Source organism: Prionailurus bengalensis, chromosome A2 (genome assembly GCF_016509475.1).
Source record: "Prionailurus bengalensis isolate Pbe53 chromosome A2, Fcat_Pben_1.1_paternal_pri, whole genome shotgun sequence".
NCBI classification, from domain to species: domain Eukaryota; kingdom Metazoa; phylum Chordata; class Mammalia; order Carnivora; family Felidae; genus Prionailurus; species Prionailurus bengalensis.
The window spans coordinates 8,145,268-8,161,361 of record NC_057348.1 but is presented as its reverse complement, the minus strand read 5'-3'; the positions used below and the strand labels follow the sequence as shown (position 1 = coordinate 8,161,361).

Genomic DNA, 16,094 nt, shown 5'->3' with positions numbered 1-16,094 from the left:
TCATCTGGTGACTTGTTCCAAATCTGTTCCCCGTCCCCCCCCCCCCCCCATTAGAAAAATGTCTTCCCCGAGGACAGAGCCCTGCTCTTGTGTCACCCCTGTGTCCCCACTGCATACGCGAAGAAACGACTCACTATTGCTCTGATGCCTTCCCACCTTCCAGGAAGCTGCCACAAAGTCTCAAAGGGGAAGGTCTTGCCACCCTGGATGGGCAAACCAGGACAGACCCTGAGGACAGGCAGCGTCTGTGACAGTGAGACTCTGCAATCCCCCATCAGGGACTTTCCTCTCCAGAGAAATCGACAGGGGCATAAGATGAGGTCATTATCATGTTACTAGCGGCGGCCTCTATGCACCAGGAAGACGAGAAGATGGAGTCAGTCTCCAAAAAGAGACGGCTGAACAGACTGCATTCAGAGACCAGTATGCAGCCGCGAAAAGGAGTGAGGAAGGGTTCTTTTCTGCACACCCAGCACTCCAGGAGATACTGCTGAGCAAAAAATCCTCAAAAGCAAGGGGTGGGGAGGGCGCATGGCGTCATTTACAGTAAGAAAGGGAGAGCAGTGATTCTCGGAAGTCCTTTTCGCTTCTATGGACAGAAAGAAACGCAGGCAGTACCAACTGTGGGGCCCCGGGGGTGGAAGGAAGGGGCAGAAGGGGGCACCTCGCCGCACGTGTATCGATACCTGCGTTGTTCATAAACCCTATGAATGCATTCCGTGTAGAAAAACAAGAGAGCGGTAGAAAATGCAATACAGGAGAGGCCAGCACCTGGTACCTGCTGTGTTTCACGCAACGCACGCACTGAGCACTTAGCGGACGCCGCAGCCCTGGGGGGGGGCAGGGACGGTGATGGTTCCCAACTGACGAACGGAGGACAGAGGCTCAGAGAGGCTGGGCCACCCAGTCAGAGACTGGGGTGGGCTTCGGACCCAAGAAGGTCAGGCTCTACAGCGCTCCTGATGAGGTCCGTCCAGCACTCCTGGCCACCCTGCCTCAGTGCCGGCCAGGCGTTTGTAACGTACGCAAACTTCTGGGTACGTGACTAGATCATTACAACGGCAATTAAAATAACAGGAACAGTAACCGTGACAGGAACAGTGCCACGACCCGCTTACTGAATACCCACTCTCCACCGGGCCCCGGATCAGATGTGGACTGAACTCATTTTGCTAAAACGCGCGCTGGCTCTAGACCGAGGCCAGCATCACTGTGGACTGCACCCGCACAAAATCCCGGCTGTACCTGGTTCAGGGTCTTCTGCAGGTGTGGGGTGCCCATGCGGTCAGCCATGTGCCGGTAGGCTGGGTGGGAGAGGAAGAACTTCCTCTCGGCCGCCAGTGCCGTGCGGATGTCCTTCTTGCCCTCAATGTCCTTCTGGCTGCGGTTCACCACACCGATGTAGCCTGCGGGAGGAGAGGGGCAGGGGCCGTGCCAGGTGAGCCGGGGTGCCCGGAATGCCCACCGTGGACCAGGAACGGGGCTGGGCCAGGTGCAGGCACAGACAGGGACCCTGTCCCACAGGTCACTCGCGGACTGGGCCACAAGCCCCACTCGTCACTCAGAAATTGGGAGAACACAAACGCAGAGTGCGGTCCCGGAAAGCAACAGAAGTGTCTGCAGGAGAGGGGTGACGCCCGGCCTAATGTGAGGCGGGGGACGGAGAAAAGCTTTGGAGAAGACGAAACCCACAACCTGTGCTTTAAAGACAAGTGAGAAGGGGCACCTGGGTGGCTCAGTCAGTTAAGCATCCGATTTCGGCTCAGGTCATGATCTCGCGGTTGGGGAGTTTGAGCCCCGCGCCGGGCTCTGTGCTGACAGCTCAGAGCCTAGAGCCTGCTTCGGATTCTGTGTCTCCTCGTCTCTCTGCCCCTCCCCTGCTCACGCTCTCTCTCTCTCTCTCAAAAGTAAATTAACACTAAGACAAGTAAGAAAATCACTTCAAAAAGAAGGCTGAGTTAGGAATACCTCATCTTGCCTGGTATTAAAACCTGTTACATTTGAAAAGGTTGGGTACATCGGGGCATGTACGTCTGGAGAGATGAATGGAACAGAAAAGAAAAAAGTTCAAAACCACATGAAGGGCAGGTGGGAACTAATGGCTAATTCCTCAGAGCCAACGGGAGGAAGGTGGATCACTCAACGGCCACGGCCAGCAAAGGAACAAAGTTAGTTGTGGGGGCGCCTGGGTGACTCAATCGGTTAAGCGTCCAACTTCTGATTTTGGCTCAGGTCACAGTTTGCGGGTATGAGCCCCGTGCTGGGCTCTACGCTGACAGCACGGAGCCTCCTTGGGATTCTCTCTCTCTTCCTCCCCAGCTCGTGCACACGGGTGTGCTTTTTCTCAAAACAAAACAAAACAAAACAAAAAAACACCACATTAAAAAAAGACACGCAAAAACCCAAGCCGGGTGCCTACCGAACCTAACCCTCGAGGGATCACAGATCTATGCACACACCGTGAAACTGGAAGAGAACACGGGTGGTTTTCAGAGATGACTATATTTGGGTTAAAAATTTTCTGAGCCAAGACACAAAGAAAATGGTAACCGTGGCCACGTGAGAAATGGGACACGCAGGAAGGGCTGGGAGACCTTCTCCTTCCCAGGCGGCTTCCAGTACCATTTCGGAATTCTTCGCACATGGGAAACACGCGTGGGAAACAATATGTAAGATAAAGATGTTAGCATGAAGAGAAGATGTGCCATATTCGGGCATGAAGACAAAGGGGACGGTGCTCAAAAAGCCAGAACAGTCTCGGGTCCCCGCGTGGGGACGCGAGGCACTCAGCACACCAGCAGGGGGGGTGAGTGGATGTCATGGGACACTAAGAACTCAGCCTCGTGGCTGACCCATGGTAGGTGCTCAACAAAGCAGACGCGGGGACCGTCATTCACGACTGCTGACATGATCAGAGTTGGAGAGGTGGACTGGGGACAGGTGCACACATACGTACACACACACACCCCCCCCCCCCCCCCCGCGCTTAGCAGCAGGCGTTGACGGTCTCCCTTGGGGGGAGGGGAGTGGTGCCTGCCTGCCTGCCCTTATTCGCGCCCAGTCTTGTGCAGGCCTGATTACTTTTCATCCTCTCCGCATATGTCACTATGTCCATTTTACAGATGAGGGGAAGTGACCAAGGGGAGGTCACGGAGAGGGGCAGCCGGAGAAATCAAGAGGGTGAGCCCAGACCTGTGGGAAGCCCAAGCTCGCTATCATCCACACGACAGCAAACATGCCAACCGCACGGAGCAGAGACAGTGGTCTGGCTTGGATTTTGGTTCCCGAAGGTGCGAGAGTTCTGAGTCTTTGGGAAGCCAAGGAGAAGGCTGCAGCTCGAGAGACTCGAAAGGCCACGGGGCAAGAGGGGAACACCGAGGGAGGGAGGCTGTGGGTACAAGTCGGGAGCAGGCAGACAGGGCCGGGAGAGGAAGGGCTCGCCTTCTTGGACACAGACAGGAAGGCAGAGGGCAGATGCAGACAGCAATGAGTGGGGAGGAAGGAAGCTGAGGAGGTCTGTGTCACCTGGCCCCCCAGCGGCAATGCTGAGCCCAGGCAGCATCCTTCGGGGACCAAGATTTAGGCCTAGTGTGTGCAGAATGAGCATGCGGTCAGGGGGCTGGGGGAGGGATGGCAGAGGGTGTGAGGACATGTGGGGTCCTCTTCGGGCTTCAGCACCAATCCTTCCTTCCTAAGCCTCCGACAGTGACTCACTCTTCAGCTCGGGATCCTGGCAGCTAAATGGGTGTTTGGGTTCTGCCCTGACCACGTTCCAGCCTCCCCTGGGGGCCCCTCTCATTGCTCAATGTCTCAGCAGGGCTGGGGGCAGGTGGAAACCAGGTTTTCCCCATGCCTATCCCAGACGTGGAAGAGGGAATGCCTAGGGGCAAAAGAAAAGATCTACATGGTCCTGGCAACACCAACATGCCCCTAGGTGCCCACAGCTGACAGCAGGTCCCGGGGGGAAGGAACGGGGCACAAGACGGAAGCAATTAAGAAAACAAAGGCTTGGGGCGCCTGGGTGGCGCAGTCGGTTAAGCGTCCGACTTCAGCCAGGTCACGATCTCGCGGTCCGTGAGTTCGAGCCCCGCGTCGGGCTCTGGGCTGATGGCTCGGAGCCTGGAGCCTGTATCCGATTCTGTGTCTCCCTCTCTCTCTACCCCTCCCCCGTTCATGCTCTGTCTCTCTCTGTCCCAAAAAAAGAAAAAAAAAAGTTGAAGAAAAAAAAGAAAACAACGGCTTAGCGGCACCTGGGTGGCTCAGTTGTTAAGTGTCCGACTCCAGTTCAGGTCATGATTTCACGGTTCATAGGTTCAAGCCCCGCATCGGGCTCTCTGCTGTCAGCACGGAGCCTGTTTCAGATCCTCTGTCCCGTTCTCTTTCTGCCCCTCCCCCTCTAGTGCACGCACTGTCTCTCTCTCTCTCTCTGTCAAAAATAAATAAATATTGGGGCGCCTGGGTGGCTCAGTCCGTTAAGCATCCGACTTCGGCTCAGGTCACGATCTCACGGTGTGTGAGTTCAAACCCCGTGTCGGGCTCTGTGCTGACAGCTCAGAGCCTGGAGCCTGCTTCGGATTCTGTGTCCCCCTCTCTCTCTGTCCCTCCCCGGCTCATGCTCTCTCCCAAAAACACATAAACATTAAAAATATATATATATATGACCAAACACCACCACCAACTAAAAGCCTAGACGGACACTCAACAACATGCCGCAGTGAAAAACAGGAATAACCTAACAAACAGGGATTGAGTAACAGCCCACACATCCTCCTAGAATGGATTCCACTGGACCCTCGGAAGTTGCCTTGAAGAAGGACCCTTGACGGTCGCCTGTCACAGGGAAATGCCCTGCTCTTCTGCTAAGTGAAATGGAAAAGTAGGTCGCAAAGTGGCATGACACTGGAGAGCTGGCATTAAAGAGCAGCTCTGTCACTTCCTAGTTTTTGTGAGCGGGAGCAAGGGATTTAGCTTCTCTGTGCCTCAGTTTATTCATCTATAAAATGGGGGTAGGAACAGAGCCACCTTGTTGGACTGTTACCAGGATTCAATGGGCTGGTGTACATGAAGAGCACTGGGTACATAAGAGACACTTAATAAGTTTGTTTGTTTGAAAGAGAGAGAGAGAGAGAGAGAGAGAGAGAGCTCACAAGCATACCTGAGCGGGGGAGGGGCGGAGAGAGGGAGGGTGAGGATCCCAAGCAGGCTCTTCGGTGTCAGTGCAGAGCCGGAGGCAGGGTTCCACCTCGCAAACCATATAATCATGACCCGAGACAAAATCAAGAGTCAAATGCTTAACTGACTGAGCCAGCCAGGTAACCTGGCTATTCTCATTTTTTGAAAATCAAAATATTTAGGCTACTCCTGTCAGAAGATCTGAACTTGATCGTAAACCCCAACCTTATCAGGCCTCCATCTCGATTTAATTACCAGTTTATAGGGAACTACAAGTGGCCCAATCCCAAGTGTGGGACATGATCTGGTTTCTTCCATCCACAAAAGAACAAAACAGAAACAGAAACCAAAACAAAAGACGGCATAGGAGACACAAAGGGGCTGGTGGGGGAGCTGTTTGACCAGAACTCAGGTATTTATGTGTCAAATGATAGGGTGCCAAGGATTTGCTTCATGATCCTCCCAGGAAGCAACTCAGGGGACATTCAGCGATCGAAATTGGCCGTGTTGGTGACCGCCGAGGCTGGGCCCATGGGGGCGCCTCGTACTTCTCTCCCTACTTTCGAGAAGGTTTTTCACAATGTTCGTAATAAGGGCGCCTGGGTGGCTCAGTCGGTGAAACATCTGACTTCGGCTCAGGTCATGATCTCCTGGTTCGTGAGTTTGAGCCCTGCATCGGGCTCTGTGCTGTCGGCGCGGAGCCGTCTTTGGATCGCCTGTCTCCCTCTCTCTCTGCCCCTCCCCTGCTCATGCGTACTCTTTCAAAACTAAACAGACATCATAACAAAAGTGTTCATAATAGAAGGGCGCGTAGGTGGCTCCGTCAGTTGAGCGTCTGGCTCTTGATTTTGGCTCAGGTCATGATCTCAGGGTCTTGGGATAAAGTCCACCCTGAGTGTGGAGTTTGCTTGAGATTCTCTCTCTCTTCCTCTCTGCCCTTCTCCCCCGTTCATATTCTTTCTAAAAAATAATAATAAGGGGCGCCTGGGTGGCTCAGTCGGTTAAGAGTCCGACTTCGGTTCGGGTCATGATCTGGCAGTCTGTGAGTTTGAGCCCCGCGTCGGGCTCTGTGCTGACAGCTCGGAGACTGGAGCCTGCTTCGGATTCTGTGTCTCCCTCTCTCTCTGCCCCTCCTCCGTTCTCTCTCTCTCTTTCTCAAAAATAAACATTAAAAAAAAAAAAAGGTTAAAAAAGTGCTCAGAAAGCAAGCATGAAAATTAATAGAAATTATGAATCCTGAGGAACTTTTTGGGAGGAGAGCCACAAAGTAAAAACTAGTGGGAGAGGCCGGGCTGTGGATGACTTTGGTTTTCTTTTCCTGTAGGCTTGTTTATGTCCCCCAAGTGAGCAGGTGTTAAAAGTGAACGTATACACGTCAGACGAAAAAGATATGTACACGGAGGCGTGAAGACAGAAGGGTTTGTACTGAAATGGAAAAGCAGTTACTCTGGGCGCTGGGGAAGCAGGCAATGCTCAGTGTTTATCTGTGCGTACTTCCTGGCATCTGCCCAGGTTTCGGTAACGATAAGGACAAAAGCAAATATCACCGGAACATACATCCAGCCGCTCCGCCCCTTGGCCCCCGGCTCCCTGCCCAGCCGCACCTCTTCTCAAGGGGAGCAACTTGTTTTCCAGGACGTCCCTGGCGTCAGTGCCTTCATCCATCAGGTCGAGCTTGGTGATGACGCCAATGGTCCGCAGGCCTGAAAGAGCCCAGAGGTCGGAGGTCGCCGTGAGAAAGGAGTCTGGGCTGGCAGCCCGGGGGTCCCCACTTCTAGGCTGTGAGACCTGGGACGAGCCATAACGTCCCCTGCCTGGACCCCAGTTTCCCTCATGTCAAGAGAAGACAACAGCCACACCGATCCCAGTGGGGTGTCCATGAAGATCAACGTGGCTTGTGACAAATGTTCTATCAGTAAATACTGGCCACCGTCACAGTCATTCCCATGATCCGCGACAGCATCTTGCTGCTGTAGTGCCGGGGAAACCTCACGGAAACCCAAATCCCAGGTCAGCCTCCGTGCTGTGCCGAGTCACCTGCCAAGTCCCAACATGATACGCAAACCCACGGCGACTGTTTCTAGGGTTACCTTTCACCCGAATGGCCAAAATTCCACTCTGGGAACCACCCCCATCGAATTCCTCCTGTCTCCGGGTCACCTAGACAAGGGAACCCTCCTAGCAAAGGTACACGCCTCCAGATCAGTCCCCCTGCTGGCGCGGAAGGATCCTCTCCGTGCTAGTGCGTGTGTGGACGTGGACGTGTACATGTGTGACGCGTGGGAGGCCCAGAGAGACCTCCAGAGGGTGCCGAGGGGGGCAGCGAGCACAGCCGTGCACTCCCTGGGGCCCCTGCCCGTTCACATTCGGCAGTGTGAACCTCTGAGCCTCTGAGCCGGCATCACCTTTCTGGAGGGCAAAGCAGCCACAGCCGTGAATACCCATAAGGCTTGCCAGGGAGGGAGGGGGGAGGCAGACAGAGTGCAGCAGAGGGATGTGACTGGGGCTCCCACTGACTCTATTGGAAATGTCGGATTTCACCGGAGGATTGTTTATGAAAGACCAGAAATGACCCAAGTGCTCAAGAACAAAGAATGGGCAAGAGTGGCCCATTCGGTGGCTGCCACGTAGACGTGTCCCTATGAGACCAGAGAAACATGCACACACGTTACGGAAAAAATCAGGAAAGACCACCCCATTTTTTAAAACGTGAGTATCCACGGAAGAAGAAACTCTGAAAGGTTATTTACCAACCGTGGCCATTGGTGTCTCTGCAGCAGGAGGGGAGTGGTCACTTTTCAGGTTCTAAATTTTACAGTGTGGACGTGTTGGTAACAGTCATGAATTATGAATACTTTCGAAGCCAGAAAAATGCTCTCTTTAAGGAAGAACGCCAGCGTCAAGGTCACAAGTGGCACATAACTGTACCCGTCCCCACTCTCTCACTGCCCGGTCAAGCCTCCGCGGTGTGTGTCACAACCACGGTCCATTCCGTGGGACCGGAGTCGGGGCACAGGGAAGCCGTGGAGGGCCGGGGGCAGGGGCGGCCTCTCCCAGGAGAGCGTGCCTGCCCGGGATGACCACGGGGACACAGCACGTCCTTCGCAGGACCAAGAGTCTCAGTGCGCAGTCCTCAACTCTGAGGAGCTCCCACTCCGGTGCACGAAAGGGCCGTCAGCTGCCTGCCCTCCCCGGCCTCCCTCAGGCCTGAGCAGGGCTGGAAACCAGGCAGTGGAGCCCCAGAGCCTGTCCTTCCCCAGCTCCTCCCTGGTCCCCGACTCCCTCCAAACCACATGGAATGAGGCAGTCGGAGGGCACTTTCCAAAATGTATTTGAGTGTGTGTCCCACTCCACACAACCTTCAACACGCTCAGGGCACACCCAGCTGGCCACGGCAGCCACCAAGGCCACGGAAGGTCTGTCCCACCCCACCCTTGCCCCGCCTGTCCTCACTTCGGCTTGCTCTGCCCCGGCCACACTGGCGTCATGTGCTGGGCATCCCAGGCTCAAATCGTGCCCAGCCTAGCTGGCATCGCTGTCCATTTTCCTGGGCTCTGCCTCTTTCTGTCGTTCATCATTCTGGTCTTGCCTGAAACCTCTCATCTTCAGAGGCCTCTGACCCCCTCCCATCCCAGCTACTCTCGAAAGGCCTGATTTTCCTCTGGGTGCCCACTTCTGGCTGAAACTGTCCCACTTGCTTCTTTCCTTGCTGTCTTCTGTCTCCCCCGCTGGAATGTCAACTCGCCAGTGGCAGGGACCCTGTCCATTCTGTCCCCTGTAGGGTTTCCAAGGCCAAAGCAGAGCCCGGCACAGAGCAGGTACTTAACGGACATGTACTTAATAAATGGAAATGTCTGACCTGGAATGCCCCGGGCAACAGATGCCACAGTCCCCGCTACTCCCTATCGCCCCACTGGGCTTCATTAGCTCATCACCCTCATACCCCCTCCCCCACCCCGCCTGGCCCCTGAGCAGTTACAGGGACTCTCCAATCCTCTCAGCACTCAGTAGTGCTACACGTTAGGATCGCTGGTGCCATTTTGACAGAGGGGACCAAGCCTCGGAGAAATGCCCAAATGCCACCCAAGAGCCTCCCAGGGGCAGCCCTCTAGCACTGTTGGCCCCGACGGGAGACGCCGTATCCCAGGAGGGCCTTTTCCTAGGGGTCATGTGCCAAAGGGAATACCAACAACTTGGAATCAAGGATGCGGGGCAAGTCGCATGCTCCCAGGCACCCAGCAGGGGAACTTCCGGTGTAGGGCTCAGCGGTTACCTTGGGGGTCGACCTCCTTGGCCAGCTTGAGGGCATCTGAGTTGGCTAGGTCCATGTTGGCAGGGGTGACGGCGAGGATGAGACTGCTCTCCCGGCTGATGAACTGCAGGATCATGTCCTTGATCTGGTACTCGATATCTGGGGGCTGGTCCCCCACGGGCACCTTGGTGATACCCGGGAGGTCGATGAGGGTCAGGTTCAACACTGATAGGGAAGCCAGAGGGGAAGGTCATCAGACAGAGGAGGGGAGGCTCACACAGCCCCACAGCTACCCAGCCCGCTTCTCCAAGTGCTGGGGGGGGCGGTGGGGGGGTGGGATCGGGCCACAGGATCCCTCCTGTCCTCCAACCAGATTACACCCTCGGATCCGGTAGGTAGGTCCTCTTCCAGGAACCCCTCCTCCAGACGGCCTCTCTCTCTAGTGTAGTGATACAGTTTTAAATCGGGACATTTGCTGGAATTGCTCTCAGTGGCTAAATAAATTCCAGCCCATCAATTCAGCCATGACCAAAGGCTGTTGTTTACCAACGTTTACCATAAAAAACAAGAAGATGCTACCCTGATAAGAGGGTAAGAGACACCCTCGGGAGATGTAGCCGCACAAAAAAGTGGCAGTTTATATTATGCTACAATTTGAGTAAAAGTGGTAAAAGACACACACGTGATACACACGCATCCATATTCATAATCATTCACTTAGGCATTAAAACATAACATCTATTTGTAATACTGAGGGCGGGGAGGGATTTCGCTACACACGCTTTTGTCATTTTTGAGCCATGTACAGGCAGCATTTATCCAAAAATAAGTAAATGTAAAAACTCCTCTCAAAGAACTCATACTGAGGAGTTAAGAGTCTGCTGGAATATTCCCCAAATGCCATCGGAGTTAGAAATCCATGCCCCAGGGCAGTTGTACGTGGCGGCAGAGTTTTTAAACTCAGAACATTTTGCAGGGAAGACTGGCTTTCTGGCTCCTCTGCAAGTTTCGGAAGCCCCGGCTCCCCTGGGCTGGAGTCATTCTGTGGCCCCCATCTCCTGGGAGCCACACTGCGGCCACCCTTTTCCCAGGAGCGCACGGCTGCAATTTGCCCCAGTCACCAGCACCCCCAACTGTCTTCCCAGCTGAGACTGATCCCTCGATACCGTGTCCCTGTCAAAAGTGGGAAAACAGGGGTACCTGGGTGGCTCAGTCATGTAAGTAAGTGGCTGACTTCAGCTCAGGTCATGATCTCACGGTTCGTGAGTTCGAGCCCCGCATCAGGCTCTGTGCTGACAGCTAGCTCAGAGCCTGGAGCCTGGAACCTGCTTCGGATTGTGTCTCCCTCTCTCTCTGCCCCTCCTCCACTCATGCTCTTTCTGTCTCTCTCTCTCAAAAATAAACATAAACAAAAAAGCGGGAAGACAGAGATCAAGAGGGCTGTGTGCGCGTGAAGAAACATGGAAGGGGTTATATTTTTCATCAGGGTGCTTAGGACCCGACTTCCCTCTGCCCCAGAGCGTCTGTGCCTGTGTTGCCTACCGTGTGGCGAGTAGACCCGCAGGTTGATGGGCACTGGGGAGATGCCTTTGTTGGTCCCCGTGACCCTGTCGGTCTCCGCTTCGATCTCCTGTCGGACTTCATCAAAGTCTGTAAACTTTTTGGACTTACAGTGCAAAAACTCGGCATATTCTGAAAAAGGAAGAAGGAAGTTCGAAATGGGAGGGAGCAGCAGTCTTGCTGTGGGTAGGGGGCAGATGGCCTTCTGGGACAGGTGCCTCATCAAGCAGGGAAAGCGTGGCATTGGTCACAGGTGCTCCAGGAATTTGGGGAACAACAGAGTCGTTCTCGCAGTGAGTATTGGCGGGGGGGCCCGCTTCTACAGGCCGAGCCTCCCACCAGACCTTGAGTTCCTCCAGGAACAAAACCAGTGAAGATTCTGTCCCTGGGGGATGGAAACTCTCTGTGAAGTATTTTGTGAAACCACGCGTCGTGACAAACTCCAAGAAAAACAAAACAAAAAAACCAACAGGTGGGTGTAACCAGCATCTGTGATTTTTTGATGTACAGAACAGAAGAGGAAATGCCGGCATGCGTCACCAGACCGCGGGGGGTGCCCATGTGATGAAGCTCCCGCTCTGCTGTTAGACGTGAGACTGAGTCCAGAGTCATGATGTTAGAACCTCCCTTGCTGTGGGTCAAAGAGAAGCCACTGTCCTAGAGGGGTCGGAGCTGCCAGCACTCTCCAGCTTGCCAAGAGCCCAGACGCACATCCATGGGACCCATCTGTCCTTCCTCCCCAAGGCATGTGGCACAGTATGGAGAGGGAGACACCACTGTGGCCTCACCAAAGCCCGTCTCACGGTCTCTCCTCATCTGGCTGTTCACAGCGTCCCCCACCTAGACGTGAACCGCTCAGGAGAACCGCTTTCTGGGCAGGGTCTCATGTGGACACAGGAGGCCTCTTCATGCCTTGTGAGCCCAGGGTATCTATACTGATGCCGAGGTGCGGGGCCACAGGGAAGGGACTACCAATTAGCGGTGGTCCCATCAGACACGGGATAAGGCAAGAATAAAATGCGTTCATCCTGAGATGTAGGTACTGAGCCTACAGGCGTTCGCTGTACAATTCCTCAACTTTTCCCGATGTGCATATTTTCATAGTAAATGTTGGGCTGGGGGCGGCTTGCAGGCTCAGAGACCGTGGCTCTGCAGTGACGCTGAAGAGATGGAAGGAAATCACGCTGGCAAACAGCCCAAAGAACTGGACTGCGACGGACAGGCCAAGATGAAAACTAGAGATCGCCTCCACGGTCAGCAGGAGACATGGCTACACACATCCCAGCACAGACATACCGTCCGCTGCGAAGGATCAGTACAAAGGTTGGGGGCGGAGCCGGGCAGGTCTAGAATCTCTCCCCAGACACAAGGCAGAAAGAAATGAGCACAAAGGGGGTCGCCACCCCACCTCCGTGACCTAATAAACCGTGGCCGACATTCGGCCCCTGCTGGCTCTAGCCAAGCCCTGTGTGTGGTCCCCTGTGCCCCTCGAGAGCGAATTCCTTAGGCAGGCATCTGCATGATGCCCGTACCACAGATGTGAAAACGGAGGCCCAGAGAGGTGAAGTGACTTGGCCCAAGCTCGGTGGGGGAGCTGGGATTTGGAGTTCAGAGAATCTGTCTCCAGGTGGTGGCTCTCAAGTCACGTGGCCTTTGTGAGGCCACCGGCAGGCTGTTAACCTCTCTGCTTCAGGTCAGGGGGACTCTGTGGGCTCGGATCACCGAGCACCACCTCCACCATGGGCACTGGCCCTGGGCAACAGGGGCCATGAGGACACTTGCTGGAGGATCTAGGATCACAGCCCCTGCCCCGCCCCCATCAGCTGACCCAGTTCCCAAGGACAGTCACGCTCTAGCCCTCCCCAGGGACCAGAGGAAACGCTTGACTGCTCTTCCGGCAGCGGCCACCAAAAATGGCACAGTCCCCCAACCCCCCACAGCATACCTCAGTTCTCATCCGGCTCAAGGCCCTGGGCTCGGCACCCACCGGAAACGACCCCCCTTCCAGGAGCACAGCCACGGGGAAGGGATTGGGGGCCGGGACACAGGCCCTCTCCCCTGTGCACCCTGCTCTTCTAGGCCCTGGTCCACCTCCTCCAGGGCCTGCTGCCTCTCCCGGGAAGCCTTCTAAACTCCATGCCACCTGACACTTCATCCTACATCTTGGGCCTCCTCCCCAGTCAGGGCCAGGTCACCCTGGGATTGTGTTTATGGGACCAGGACCTGCCGGCTATGGCCCCTAGAGTCCAGGGGCAGCCTCCCCTTCTACCAACTCCTTCACCGGCAGGATGTGCAGACGGTGCCAGAAAACCATAGCTGCTGCTTCTTTTTTTTTTTTTTTTTTAAGGTTCATTATTCATTTTTTCAGAGACAGACAGAGCGTGAGCGGGGGAGGGGCAGAGACAGAGGGAGACAGAATCCGAAGCAGGCTCCAGGCTCCGAGCTGTCAGCACAGAGCCCGAGGCGGGGCCCGAACTCACGGACGGCAAGATCATGACCTGAGCTGAAGTCAGACACAACCGACTGAGCCACCCAGGTGCCCTGAAAACCACAGCTTCTTCCCCAGGAAGCCAACAGGCAGCAGAAACCAAGAGGAAAGTTTCAGGAGCCTGCTGGGCTCATCCCCCTCACAGCCCGCTTTACTGGGCTCCTTGTCACTCTAGAACCATGTGCTGGATTCCAGGGTTGATATTAACATTAAAAAGCTTCCACCAAAAAAAGAAAAAATAAAAGCTTCCTCCAAGCCTGATTTCCCCCACAACACTGACCCTCGTAAAGCCGGACCTCAGCCCTCATTTCCTCAGAACCATCTATGGCTCCCAGCTAACCACATCCCCAGCTCTGACTTCAACTCACTCTCCTCCAGCCACTCTGGGCTTCTGCCTCAGGGTCTTTGCACTGGCTCTTCTCTCTTCCTGCAGGCTCCCTCCCTCGCCTCCTTCAGGTCTGTTCAAGTGTCACCTTCTCCAGGAGGTCTGCTCTGGCCCCCACCCAAGATGACAAACCTCTCCAATCTCTTTCCTCCTTCTCTGCCTTATGACCCTTCAAACATGGCTGCCTTCTAACAGCATCCTGTGTCTTTCCTGGCTCCCTATTAGAAGGGCCACCCTACAGGGCAGGGATCTGAATCTGCCCTATTCACTCCGTGTCCCTGGGCTTCCCTCTGAGTATACCTACTGAAGTGCTCAACAATTGTATGGGTGAGTGAATGACTACCAGAAAGATAATATGGTCCCTGGGGTGCCTGGGTGGCTCAGTTGATTGGGCGTCCCACTTAGGCCTAGGTCACGATCTCGTTGTTCCTGAGTTCGAGCCCCACATCGGGCTCTGTGCTGGGGGTTCAGAGCCTGGAGCCTGCTTCGGATTCTGTGTGTCTCCCTCTCTCTGCCCCTCCCCCGCTCATGCCCTGTATCTCTCTCAAAAATACATAAAACATTAAAAAATAAAATAAATAAATAAATAAAATATGGTCCCTGCTTCAGCTTCTATAAGGGCGCCCAACTCCAAGGCCATCAAACTGTATATATGGGAGATTGGGCAGGGACGGGGGCGCTGGCAAGGCCACCTGCTGTTTTCTCCTCCCTCCCTCCCCCCCCCCCCCCTTTCCTCCCTCCTTCCTTCCCAAGCTCTTCTTGACCACAGAGGCCCAGTCCTGAGCTGGGCTCTTGGTCTGGTGGGACGATGGATGCTGCACAAGCATGTCACGGCAGGTGCCACAGACACTCAAAAGAGACCCAACACACCAGAATCTGGAGGGTGGGGACCTCCTGGAGGAGCTAACATGACTCCAGCCCCCCGCCCTGCCCTGCCCCACCATGATGGAGGCAGGCAAGGGCAGCGGTGGCCAGAGAGCATCCCTGAGGATGCTCTGGGCCCAGGGCATCTGGGGAAGGGGGGAAGGGGAGGGGGGCAGCCTCCCTGAGAAACAGGTGGGCAGGGCTTTGCCCGGGGCGCCACTGCCCTGTACTTGCCAGAATGCTAATGATTTTTTTTAATGATCCCGTCTCAGAGAATAAGTCAGAGGCCTCAAGGCTGAGCTCAGAGTCTGGGATGACTGGAGACTCCCTCTCAACTCGTCCCCGGAAGCCATGCACCTCTGTCCCCATCCCAGCTGCCATGCTTGCTAGCCCTCGCTGGCTCGTGCACAGATGACCCGGCCAGTCCAGTCTGGTCCCACCGGTCCCTGTCCCCTGCTGCAGCACTGACAGCCACACACACCTGCCACTGCCACCCCGCAGAGCCACGCCCTTCCTTGGGAGGACGGGCAGCCCCGGGGGTTCCAGGGACCCGGCCCAGGGCCTGGAACACTCCAGGAGTGAGGCAATAACCTGGGCCCTTGTCCAGCACTCGTGCTGCTGACCCAGAGGCGCCAGCCACCCTTTCCCACCGCAGGGCTTCCCGCCAGCATGGTAACTGTGGGGACAGTGAATGCACTTCTGGCTTTTTTCTAGAAAGAGGCCCTGCCCTCCCTCCAGGACTTGTTCCCTCATCTCCTTCAGGTCTCAGCTCTAAATACCTCCGCCGGGAGGCCCACCCTGACCACCTGGGACCCAGGAGATGCCCTGGCACTTTGCCCTCTCTTCCACGGCGCTCCTCGCACTGACACACCACGTGCTCAAGTGGCCCTGCTAAGGCTGGAGCTGCAAGTGAGCACTTAGCTTCCGCCACCACTCTCCCCGGTGCCTGGTGCCTAGTGGCTGTTTAATAAAACTTACTGAGGGACCTATTAAAAATCATTAGGTGCCACAGCCTAGGAGGACATCACTCTCTCGAGTCCCCAGTATGTCCCCATTGTGCTAAACAGCCAATCCCCACACTGGGCATCTCCCAGGCCCTTCCAGAAAGTGTCCCCAAGAGGCGCCTGGGTGGCTCAGTCGGTTAAGCATCCAACTTCAGCTCAGGTCATGATCTCATGGTTCGTGCGTTCAAGCCCCGTGTCGGACACTAGTGCAGAGCCCGCTTGGGATTCTCTCTCTCTCTCTCTCTCTCTCTCTCTCTCTGCCCCTTCCCCCCACTGGCTCATTTCAAAATAAACTTAAAAAAATTTTTTAAAAAAAAAAAAGAAGAAGAAGAGCCCTCAGAAGGGAGATGACGAGTACATGCGGCCACC

At 55.2% G+C, this 16,094-nt stretch overlaps 1 protein-coding gene across 16 annotated transcripts in view; it reads right to left on the bottom strand.

The window, feature by feature from the left end:
* Window positions 1-16,094, bottom strand: part of DNM2 (dynamin 2) — an 89,531-nt gene that overhangs the window by 33,187 nt on the left and 40,250 nt on the right. For all 16 annotated transcript variants that reach the window (XM_043586544.1, XM_043586537.1, XM_043586530.1 and 13 more), the window contains 4 exons: window positions 10,967-11,116; window positions 9,446-9,649; window positions 6,777-6,875; window positions 1,246-1,406 (listed from right to left, as the gene is read on the bottom strand). In XM_043586544.1, coding sequence (XP_043442479.1) covers window positions 1,246-1,406; window positions 6,777-6,875; window positions 9,446-9,649; window positions 10,967-11,116 — 614 coding nt within the window. The remainder of the gene's footprint in view (window positions 1-1,245; window positions 1,407-6,776; window positions 6,876-9,445; window positions 9,650-10,966; window positions 11,117-16,094) is intronic.